The sequence below is a fragment of the Schistocerca cancellata genome, chromosome 1 (genome assembly GCF_023864275.1).
Source record: "Schistocerca cancellata isolate TAMUIC-IGC-003103 chromosome 1, iqSchCanc2.1, whole genome shotgun sequence".
Taxonomy (NCBI): domain Eukaryota; kingdom Metazoa; phylum Arthropoda; class Insecta; order Orthoptera; family Acrididae; genus Schistocerca; species Schistocerca cancellata.
The window spans coordinates 1,097,690,414-1,097,703,182 of NC_064626.1; the positions used below are offsets into that span (position 1 = coordinate 1,097,690,414).

General features: G+C 37.7%; 1 protein-coding gene across 1 annotated transcript in view; it reads left to right on the plus strand.

The window, feature by feature from the left end:
* LOC126091850 (beta-arrestin-1) overlaps positions 1-12,769 on the plus strand; it is a 468,408-nt gene that overhangs the window by 432,298 nt on the left and 23,341 nt on the right. Inside the window, exons 8-9 of the mRNA XM_049907116.1 lie at positions 3,347-3,431; positions 11,281-11,353. Coding sequence (XP_049763073.1) covers positions 3,347-3,431; positions 11,281-11,353 — 158 coding nt within the window. The remainder of the gene's footprint in view (positions 1-3,346; positions 3,432-11,280; positions 11,354-12,769) is intronic.

Here is a 12,769-nt window from a genome sequence, read left to right on the forward strand (position 1 = left end):
TTATACTAATTATTGCTATTCTGATCAGATGAAGCACCATCTGTCAGTCATTTTTTGAACTTTTGTATTTTTTTGGTTCTAATAAAACCCCATGTCGTCCAAGCATGCGTGTCAATTTTTACCTCTCTATCTACATTATTCCGTGATTTATTCAGTTTTCAAATTTATACTGACTTTTTGATCACCCGGTACCTAAAAAGTTAAATGTATAACCAATGTTAACAAATATCCATTCGTGAGAACCACTTCTCTTGCAATTGCCAGTCTACATTTTGTATCCTCTCTACTTCAGCCATCATTAGTTACTTTACTGCCAAAATAGCAAAATTCATCTACTTCTAGGTTCTCATATCCTAATCCCACTTCTTTTAGCACTGCTTTATTTAGGTGGACTACATTCCATTAACAACGTATTGATTTTGTTGATGTTCATCTTGTATCCTCCTTTCAAGACACTATCCAGTCCATTCATCTCCTCGTCCAACACCTTTGCTGCCTCTACCAGAATTATAGTGTCATCGGAAGACCACAAAGCTCTTCTGCCAGAACTTAAATTCTCTTTCCAAGTTTCTACTTCGTGTCTTCCACAGCTTGCTGAATGTACAGATTGAATTACATCAGCTATTTTCTACAACTCTGTCTCTCATCTTTCTCAATTACTGTTTTCGTTTCATGTCCTTAGGCTCTTATAACTGCAGTCTGGTTTCTGTACAAGTTATAAATGACATTCCACTCCCTGTATTTTTTCCCTGTTACCTTCAAAATTTCAGAGAGAGCATCCCAATCAACTATGTCAAAAACTTTCTCCAAGTGTACAATTGCTATAAATGTGGGTTTACCTTTCCATAACCTATCTTCTCAGAGAAGTTGTAAAGGCAGTATTGCCTGACATGTTTCTAAGTTTCTCTGAAATCTAAACTGATGTTCCCCCAAGATCAGCTTGTACCAGTTTTTCCATTCTTCTTATGTCAGTATTTTGCATCCATGACATATTAAACTGATAGATCTGTAATATTCACACATGTAAGCACCTGCTTTCTTTGGAATTGGAATTATTATGTCCTCCTTGAAGCCTGAGTGTATTTCGCCCATCTCATACATCTTGTATGCCTGGTGGAATAGTTTTGTTATGGCTAGGTCTCCCAGCAGTATCAGTAGCTGTGAGGGAATGTTGTCTACTCCAGGAGCCTTTTTTCGAATTAGGTCATTCGGTGCTGTGTCAGATTCTTCTCGCAGTGTCATATCTCCCATCTCATCTGTGTGTGTGTGTGTGTGTGTGTGTGTGTGTGTGTGTGTGTGTGTGTGTGTGTGTTCGAATTAGGTCATTCGGTACTGTGTCAGATTCTTCTCGCAGTGTCATATCTCCCATCTCATCTCTCTCTCTGTGTGTGTGTGTGTGTGTGTGTGTGTGTGTGTGTGTGTGTGTGTGTGTGTGTCCACTTCCTTTTAACTATTATTGCCTTAAAGTGCATTTTCTTTGTGTGACCCCTCTATATATGCCTTCCACTTTTGCGCTTCCACTTCTTTGCTTAGTATTGGTTTTCCGTTTGAGCCCATGATATTCCCATAGCTTCTCCTTTTTCCGAAGGCCTCTTTAAATTTTCCTGTGGACGATATCTACCTCCCCCTGCCTCTATATCCTTACATTTGTGCTCTAACCATTCCTGCTTAGCAATTTTGCACTTCCTGTCAGTGTAAGTTTTTTAGACCTTTGCATTCCCTCAGCCTGCTTCGTATGCTGGATTTTTATATTTTCTTTTCATCAATTAATTCAGTATATTGTGCGACATTTGAGAATTTCTGCTAGGCCTTGTCTTTTTACCTATTTGATCCTCAGCTGTCTTCACTGTTTTCATCTATCAAAGCTACCCATTCATCTGATACTCTATTCCTTTCCCTTATTCTTGTCAACTGTTGCCTAATGCTCCCTCTGTAACTCACACAACCTTGAGTCCTTTAAACATACCTGGGCGCTATGTCATTTATTTCTACAATTTTGTAATTTCTTCAGTTTGAATCTACAGTTCACATCCAGAAAATTGTGGTCAGAGCCCACATCTGCTCCTGGGAATAGCTTACAGTTTACAATCTGGTTCCAAAATCTGCCTGATCATCAGATAATCAATCTGAAAACTTCTGGTGTGTCCCTGTGTCTTCCTCGTGTACAGCCTTGTTTCATCATTCTTAAACTTGTTGTTAGCAATGATTAAATTTGCTCTGTGCAAAATCCTACCAGCCAGCTTACTCTTTCGTTCATTTCTTCCAGTCCATATTCACCTACTATTTTTTCTTTTCTTCCTTTTGCTGCTATCAAATGCCAATCCTCTATCACAATTAAATTTTTGTCTCTGTTACCTATCTGAATAATTTCTTTTATCCTATCATACATTTCTTTACTCTCTTCATCTGTGGAGCTAGTTTGTATATAAACTTGTACTGTTGTGGTGGATGTTGACTTCATGTCTGTCTTGACTGTGACAATGTGTTCACTGTGCTGTTCATAGTAGCTTGCCTGCATTCCTATTTCCTAGACTTACTCCTGCATTGCCCCAATTTGATTTAATATATTTATGTTGATTTATAAACATATACTAACCTGATCAGAAGTCCTTTTCCTCCTGCCACTGAACTTCGCTAATTCCCACTACATCTAATTTCAACCAATCCATTTCCCATTTCAAATTTTCTGATCTTCCTGCCTCATTAAGGGATCAAATGTTCCATCCCTGACCCATAAAATGCAAGTTTTATTTTTCCTGATGACATTCTTCTGAATAGTTTTCACCTGGAGATCCGAATGGGGAACTATTTTGCGTGCAGCCTGTTTTACCCAATGGGACGAGCTACAATGAAATGTCATTTTCTTAGCAAAATTGTGTTGTCCTGTGAAAAAGAGGACAATGATTGTTCTCATCATATCAATATTGAAAAAATTGAAGTTGAAACATCAACACAAGACCGCGAAAGCAAATGCTTGTCGATATTCTATCTGAACAGCTGGAAAATGTTAGATTGCATCATACATATGACAGTACTTGTTAAAACATCACTTGTTTCCACAGGAACTAGGCAGCGCACAAGTAAACACACTTAAATCATTTTGTGAAAGGCATGCTGGCATGGTCACACATGTCCACAGCTTCTGGGGAAGGTATGATGCAACATGTTCTCAACAGGGAAAAGGTTGACAGAAGTTGATTTAAAATATACAAAATCATTAGTCAGTGATTTGCTCTTTATCTAATGTTGTGTGTTGTTCATGCTAATATTTGTACAGTGTGCATGTAATTATTCTTTGCTGCCTATAATTACTGATTTATTTGTTGTGTATTGCCTTTTCTTTCAGCTATATCATCATGGAGAAAACATAGCCGTGAACGTTCATATAGCCAACAACTCAAATAGAACAGTCAAGAAAATAAAGGTTTCAGGTAATATGCATGGTTTTTGTTGTTGTTTTTCCTCTTGTCTTTTTTAAGTGCACCACTTCTGATGTATTGGTTCAGAAATATCAGATTGGTTTAAACTATCAAAATCAGATATTCTGTAGTTTAATCAAAGTGTAAAAATAAAAATTGTGAACTGCAGTTGCCTATTGAAGAACTGAACTATCCCTTATTCATTCAGCAGTATAAGGAAACATGTCCAGATCATCTTCATTATTCTCTTAGGACGCTTGCTTTGAGAAGGACATGCCCAACTTCGTTTCCCATCCTTGTGCAATCTAAGATTAAGCAGCAGTTCTAATGACCTTGTTATAGATGGGACGTTAAACCCTAATCTCCTCATAGTCGTACATCATCTTGTGAGACAGTACCTTTTCATTGTTTATTATTATTATTTCTTTCTTTACTTTCTCAGACGTTAAGTCTGGTTAAAAATGGAAAGTGACGCAGACCTTGATCAAGCGTCACTTCCTTTTAACTGTACGGTATATGTTATATTGCATTTAGGAACTTTCGGGTAATTGAACATGTATCAATAATTACGGATTTCTGTAATTGTATATATAAGTTTGGATGTAGCTGTATTGCATTGATGTACTGGTGGATATTGTGTGGTATGACTTCTGTAGTTGATAGTATAATTGGTATAATGTCAACTTTATCCTGATGCCACATGTCCTTGACTTCCTCAGCCAGTTGGATGTATTTTTCAATTTTTTCTCTTGTTTTCTTTTGTATATTTGTTGTATTGGGTATGGATATTTCGTTTAGTTGTGTTACTTTCTTCTTTTTATTGGTGAGTATGATGTCAGGTTTGTTATGTGGTGTTGTTTTATCTGTTATAATGGTTCTGTTCCAGAATACTTTGTATTCATCATTCTGCAGTACATTTTGTGGTGCATACTTGTATGTGGGAAAGTGTTGTTTCATAAGTTTATGTTGTAAGGCAAGCTGTTGATGTACAGGGTTATTACAAATGATTGAAGCGATTTCACAGCTCTACAATAACTTTATTATTTGAGATATTTTCACAATGCTTTGCACACACATACAAAAACTCAAAAAGTTTTTTTAGGCATTCACAAATGTTCGATATGTGCCCCTTTAGTGACATCAAGCCGATAATCAAGTTCCTCCCACACTCGGCGCAGCATGTCCCCTTCAATGAGTTTGAAAGCATCGTTGATGCGAGCTCGCAGTTCTAGCACGTTTCTTGGTAGAGGAGGTTTAAACACTGAATCTTTCACATAACCCCACAGAAAGAAATCGGATGGGGTTAAGTCAGGAGAGCGTGGAGGCCATGACATGAATTGCTGATCACGATCTCCACCACGACCGATCCATCGGTTTTCCAATCTCCTGTTTAAGAAATGCCGAACATCATGATGGAAGTGCGGTGGAGCACCATCCTGTTGAAAGATGAAGTCGGCGCTGTCGGTCTCCAGTTGTGGCATGAGCCAATTTTCCAGCATGTCCAGATACACGTGTCCTGTAACGTTTTTTTCGCAGAAGAAAAAGGGGTCATAAACTTTAAACCGTGAGATTGCACAAAACACGTTAACTTTTGGTGAATTGCGAATTTGCTGCACGAATGCGTGAGGATTCTCTACCGCCCAGATTCGCACATTGTGTCTGTTCACTTCACCATTAAGAAAAAATGTTGCTTCATCACTGAAAACAAGTTTCGCACTGAACGCATCCTCTTCCATGAGCTGTTGCAACTGCGGCGAAAATTCAAAGCGTTTGACTTTGTCATCGGGTGTCAGGGCTTGTAGCAATTGTAAACGGTAAGGCTTCTGCTTTAGCCTTTTCCGTAAGATTTTCCAAACCGTCGGCTGTGGTACGTTTAGCTACCTGCTTGCTTTATTCGTAGACTTCCGCGGGCTACGCGTGAAACTTGCCCGCACGCATTTAACCGTTTCTTCACTCATTGCAGGCCGACTCATAGATTTCCCCTTACAGAGGCATCCAGAAGCTTTAAACTGCACATACCATCGCCGAATGGAGTTAGCAGTTGGTGGATCTTTGTTGAACTTCGTCCTGAAGTGTCGTTGCACTGTTATGACTGACTGATGTGAGTGCATTTAAAGCACGACATACGCTTTCTCGGCTCCTGTCGCCATTTTGTCTCACTGCGCTCTCGAGTGCTCTGGTGGCAGAAACCTGAAGTGCGGCTTCAGCCGAACAAAACTTTTTTTACGTATCTGTAGTGTATCGTGACCATATGTCAATGAATGGAGCTACAGTGAATTTATGAAATCGCTTCAATCATTTGTAATAGCCCTGTATTATTTTTGCTACATTGTCATGTCTTCTGGGGTATTCTGTATTTGCTAGTATTGTACATCCACTTGGGATGTGATCTACTGTTTCTATTTGTTGTTTGCAAAGTCTGCATTTATCTGTTGTGGTGTTGGGATCTTTAATAATATGCTTGCTGTAATATCTGGTGTTTATTGTTTGATCCTGTATTGCAATCATGAATCCTTCCGTCTCACTGTATATATTGCCTTTTCTTAGCCATGTGTTGGATGCGTCTTAATCGATGTGTGGCTGTGTTAGATGATACTGGTGCTTGCCATGTAGTGTTTTCTTTTTCCAATTTACTTTCTTCGTATCTGTTGATGTTATGTGGTCTAAAGGGTTGTAGAAGTGGTTATGAAATTGCAGTGGTGTAGCCGATGTATTTATATGAGTGATTGTTTTGTGTATTTTGCTAGTTTCTGCTCGTTCTAGAAAGAATTTTCTTAAATTGTCTACCTGTCCATAATGTAGGTTTTTTATGTCGATGAATCCCCTTCCTCCTTCCTTTCTGCTTAATGTGAATCTTTCTGTTGCTGAATGTATGTGATGTATTCTATATTTGTGGCATTGTGAACGTGTAAGTGTATTGAGTGCTTCTAGGTCTGTGTTACTCCATTTCACTACTCCAAATGAGTAGGTCAATATTGGTATAGCATAAGTATTTATAGCTTTTGTCTTGTTTCTTGCTGTCAATTCTGTTTTCAGTATTTTTGTTAGTCTCTGTCTATATTTTTCTTTTAGTTCTTCTTTAATATTTGTATTATCTATTCCTATTTTTTGTCTGTATCCTAGATATTTATAGGCATCTGTTTTTTCCATCGCTTCTATGTAGTCACTGTGGTTATTCAATATGTAATCTTCTTGTTTAGTGTGTTTTCCCTTGACTATGCTATTTTTCTTACATTTGTCTGTTCCAAAAGCCATATTTATATCATTGCTGAATACTTCTGTTATCTTTAATAATTGGTTGAGTTGTTGATTGGTTGCTGCCAGTAGTTTTAGATCATCCATGTATAGCAAATGTGTGATTTTGTGTGGGTATGTTCCAGTAATATTATATCCGTAATTTGTATTATTTAGCATGTTGGATAGTGGGTTCAGAGCAAGACAGAACCAGAAAGGACTTAATGAGTCTCCTTGGTATATTCCACACTTAATCTGTATTGGTTGTGATGTGATATTATTAGAGTTTGTTTGGATATTAAGTGTGGTTTTCCAGTTTTTCATAACTATGTTTAGGAACTGTATCAATTTAGGATCTACTTTGTATATTTCCAATATCTGTAGTAACCATGAGTGGAGTACACTATCAAAAGCTTTTTGGTAATCAAAGTATGCGTAGTGTAGTGACCTTTGTTTAGTTTTAGCTTGATATGTCACCTCTGTATCTATTATCAGTTGCTTTTTACATCCTCGTGCTCCTTTGCAGCAGCCTTTTTGTTCTTCATTTATAATTTTGTTCTGTGTTGTATGTGTCATTAATTTCTGTGTAATTATTATTATTATTATTATTATTATTATTATTATTATTATTATTGTCATAATGCACATAACTGTTTTCAAATAGCGGTTGAAGGCTTTGGTGTCGTTGCACACCTCCGTTTGCCAAAATGAGTATTTTTGTTGATAGGAAAAGATCAGACAGTGCTGCCAAACAACAACAACAACATCATCATCAAGAATAAAATATAAGGTGTGAGAAAAACAAAACAGAAAATCTCTACTTCAGGTAGCAAGTAAGTTAAAGAGATACTCAGTGAGGACACATGAAAACTGAAACAATACACACTGCTAAATTTGGCTTGAAAATGCCTACAACATTCTCTGTAATGGTGCAAAAGTATGACACCCTGCAACATCACCCTCAAGCTTTGTGACACCTCAAGCAGTAAGATGTTGATACATGCGAAAAAAAGGCTGTAACTCAGAAGTTCATGAGAGATGTAAATAAGTGAATGATTATGTCACATTGGTACCACATTCCACCACAATTCTGTCAATGTCATTGTGTACATGTTGCATGACCAGAAGGTCACCTCCTCCTCTTACCCACAGTTCACCCCCCTTCTTTTAACACCACTGCAATGGAGGTCAGAATCAAGACACCTAATCAAGACACCTAGCACTGGAATCACGTGGTTTTATTATTAGTGGCTGAGGAAAACATCCCTCTGCCTCGGCCTCTGCCTCTGCCCCTGGGAGAGCCACTGCAGGTCATTACTGTGCTGTTATCAAAAACACTCATGTTGGCTGTCTGCTGCCATAGCTCATTAAAACCAAATTTTGCTGCACTTTCTAAACAGATATGGCCACTACATTGCCCGTGGTGAGAGGCAATGGCTGAAATGTGATATTCTTGGCACGCTCTTGACATTATGAATCTCAGCATATTGAATTCCTTAATGATTTCCAGAATGGAATGTCCCATGTGTCTAGCTCCAACTACCATTCTGTGTTCGTAATCTGTTAATTGCCACCGTGCAACCATAATCACATTGGAAACCATTTCATATGAATTGCCTGTGTTGAAGGGACCGCTCTGTGAATGCACTGTCCTTTCATACCTTTTGTACATGATACTACCACTATCAGTGTATTTGCATCTAGCTGTCCAATGACTTTTGTCACCTAATCGTACGTTACATCCAGCTGGATAACAAACTGTTTTGTAATAGGTAAAGGTTACACTAATAAAATGGTTATTACTAATATTGTTAAGAGCTATTGTCTTAACTTACATTGTTAACCGGTGAATTTGGAGGTAGCTTGGGCCTGGTACATCTGATACGTAGAACCTGATGACAGAGTGAGGTGTCAGATAGTCATTATCAGTGTGCTACACTTCTTTAAAGTCTGTCCACATTTTACTTACACACAAACCTCCAGATATCAGACACTCAGATCTGTACCAAACATTGTACGTCAAAAGAGATTTGGATGTTAGGTAATTTATGATGATCTGTTAATAGCCAGTGTGGGGCTTACAGCACTTTTTCATGTTTCTCTAACATCTAAAACTGTCTGGTCAGTATCGATATGAGATGCAGATACTTCATTGTTGCTGCTGCTGCTGTTGCTACTACTGCTGTTGTCTTTCCTCTCTTGGCAATGTAGTTAGTCTGAATTGGTTTTGAAAAAAGCATAAATTTTTGTTGAATACTTGCTACAGATTTGCAAGGATCAGCTACTGTTGCCAAGAGAAATCCCACCTGCTTTCATAATGTGCAGTAACATGTGTCAGAAATTAAACTGGATTGGCACAATTTAATCCAAATCTTGATGCAGCAAATGCTTTGTCAGATTGATTTTCAACAACATTATGCTGATCGATATACGGCATTTAGCCTACATCATGACAGTGTTTCACTGCGTCAGATAAGTGACAGAATAAATATGACCTAAGATGAAGAAGTGGCAACCAGTGCAAAGATAATTTTGTGGACTGCACAGAGGAATTTAGGTATAGAAATAGAACACATATTACTACTGAGAGTAATGTAAGAAGCAAGGGTAGAAAGCTATAGGGAAATATCTGAAATAAAAAAGAAGTTGCAGGAAGAGATCATAAGAGAGTTCAGAATGTTGCATCAATCATGTCATGTAATACATATTCACAGTTTTAAAGCTTCCTGACTCATACAGACGTATTGTTGCCCACAATTTTGCTTGCAATAGGATGTAGTGATCTTCCAAATTTTTTTCTTAAAGACAATAGGATTATTCAATGGTATATGCTGAATATTCAATGGTGTATGCTTGTGAATTGACACAAAACATGGTATACTTTGCAGGCTTAAAAATATGCACTCAGACTCAGAGTTGAAATAACTTTAAATGATGAGTACGATGGCAGCAGTACCTTTAAGAATGCCATTTATTACTGCAAAACACCTATTGGTGTTGATGGCCCAGCAATTAAATAAAATATAAGTTGAGTAACAGGGAAATAATAGATTCCTACTTCACGTAATTAGTTATGAGCAACAACATAGCTCGCGAGATATTCACTTCTAAATGCATTCTACGGCTTCACTGCAGAAGCCACGGAAAGCTCAAAAGTGCACAAGTTGGCACTACAAAATATTTCTATCTCCCGCGACTACGCGCAAACTGCTCAACACTCTCCAAGTATTTCCTGCGACTATCTGTCACGCCTTCCCGTCCAGCACCCCTCTCATGTCCTCTGTGACCTGATGCTCCTCACCCAGTTCCATACAGTCTTTCCATTGACTTCGGTAGTCACCTACCATAGTGACGAGTGCTGTGATTGGCCAGGGTGCTCCCACCGTGTCTCCAAGCCAATGCACTCTCTTAAACATATTGAAACACATACGAAATACTGGATTTACATTTAAATAGCTTGAAATTAAATAAATATTCCTATGACTGGACCATAAATGCACTCTAACACACATTATTAAATTCATTAACAAACAAATAAACACATATCAAAGGAATAGTAACAAAAGTAGGCCAGTAGCCTAATGTGTCTGTGCTTTCTAACACACAGTAAATATTTGACCAATTTCTTCACGAATAGTATATATCAGATATAAACAAAGACATAGATGAATAAATATATTTATAAGCATCCTGCTACCATTTTTTTCATGTAACTGTGGAATACTTATGGCCTGACGTGATCAATAGTAATCGGCCACTTTGACCACTAATAACTCGTGTACTATTCAAGTTACATGCCTGTAATTCATAGCAATTCAGGTTTACACTAATAGCTTTCTAAAGACATGCCGATCTACAAAATTGGATGAACTGTTTAGATTTTGGGAACTTCTGTCTGGGTGTTACTTTTTTAATTTACAGTCAGATAGTAAACTTTAAAGTAATAAAGGTATTGAAAATCTGATTATACTGTCAGAATCATAGTGCTAATAATGGTAACATACATGTTTCTTTTTAAGGTATCATGATTCCTTTTGCTATTATTAATTTTTATATGAACTGTGAAATGTCTGCCATTATGGTTTCACATAGTCTGCCATCTTTGGCACTCCTGGCATACAAATCCCCTTCATCGACACAAAGCACAGACCTCGACACAGCATCTACATGGAATTCCCAGCCTCGCGGTCGGCCTGGACCACATGCTGGCCTACCCCTCTTGCTCCGGCTAATGTTTGGTACCACGTGGTTGCTGACGAGCCCCGGCTTGCCGAGTGGCCCGTGCGGCCACGCCAACTCCGAACTTGGAATATTTTCAGGGTGTCACAACTCGCCCGTTAACTCACAACATCAAGAATTGAATGTTTTTGCGATGAATTACATAGTGTTTTGAGAGGATAAATCTCTGGTGTCAAAAGTTAGACTTTGGCAACATTTACTGCTTGTCATTTTTGGTGTTGAAATTACTAACTGAATATTTTGAATGGAGTGCACAACTTATTTTTATGCTTAATTTCCTGTATTATAAATTCCTCTTTAATACTGCTGCACAGCCCTTAAATTTTAGTAACACAACTGTGTTTTAGAGCAACATAATTTTAAAATGAGTGATGTCTCTGTTTTGCAGTGCGGCAGTTTGCAGATATCTGTCTATTTTCAACGGCACAGTACAAATGCACTGTTGCAGAAGCAGAAAGCGAGTAAGTGATTACAGTTCGTTTACGCTTAATAGTACTGTTAGTTGAAGATGTAGAACGTAATATTTAGCATTTCTGCAGTGATAAACAAATGTTTACAATGGAGAGACATTTCTCTGCAGTCGGAGGACACATAGACATTTTTGCTAAAACAAAATACGTTTTTAAATAAAAGATAATTTCTTTTTCAGAATTCCAGAATGCTGAATCTGATTCTAAGTGCCGGCATTTAAGGTGGAAATAATGCTTTAATTACAGTTAATTTTGAGTATGATTTATCACCTTACTCAACATTTAAGTGTTTTGTAATAAGAAATACAGTTCAAATGTGTGTAACAGTTAGCTAGGAGAAACAGTAAAAACACACACACACACACACACACACACACACACACACACACACACACACACTGAACCTAGTAGTTTTGAAAATTATGATAGTGTTGCATGCATCTACCGTATTTACTCGAATCTAAGCCGCATTTTTTTTCCGGTTTTTGTAATCCAAAAAACCGCCTGCGGCTTAGAATTGAGTGCATAGCAAGTGGAAGTTCAGAAAAATGTTGGTAGGTGCCGCCACAACTAACTTCTGCCGTCGAATATATGTAGTGCTACACAGGCATGCTTTGTAGGCACAAAGATAAATACGGGTGCCAAAACCTCTGCGTCAGTAAATAAATAAATAAAAAAAAAAAAAAAAAAAAGGTGAAAGACGAGCTTTTTTTTCTCCGCCCCGAGTTTCGACCACTGCATTTTCATACATTATCCAACGAAGCAAATACAAATTCTGTATTGTTCATCTTCGAATGTAGCACAATTTAAATGTACTACTAAAATCCGACTGGCAAGACTGTTTGGGATGTTTGTCAATATGGCAAACTCCACGTTCTGAATTTTTTCCTACCTGTGAGAATAGATGGTTGCTAATAGGAACCTGATGAAATGTGAATCACATGCAGTATTCTCTTCACCATAAGAATAATACGAATATAAACATTTTGCCATGTATTCTTTCGTGTTTGCTGCTATCTCATTTAAATCCTGTCTGCCTAATAAACTACGAAACTTGAGTGAGACAATAGCAAACGCGGAAGAATATACGTATCGTGTCATGTTTATATTCGTATTATTCTTGTGCCTAATAGTGATACAGTCAGAAATGAAGCACGGCAACCGACTAGATTTTTAAATCTAAGATGACTCTAATTTCTGTGCAGAATTCGATGTACTAAAGAAGCGGGCGCAAAGATTTTCAAACGGGGAAAAATTTTCGCCTAACTCTTGTTCAGAACATGTTGTATCATACGCAGTCTATTATTTGGTTCTTGTTGATCATTATCAAAGAAAGCAGCAGTGTAAGTAACAACAAATAGCAGTCTCTTGCCATTGTTTCGCTAATGAGACGATTCCTCTCTTTTT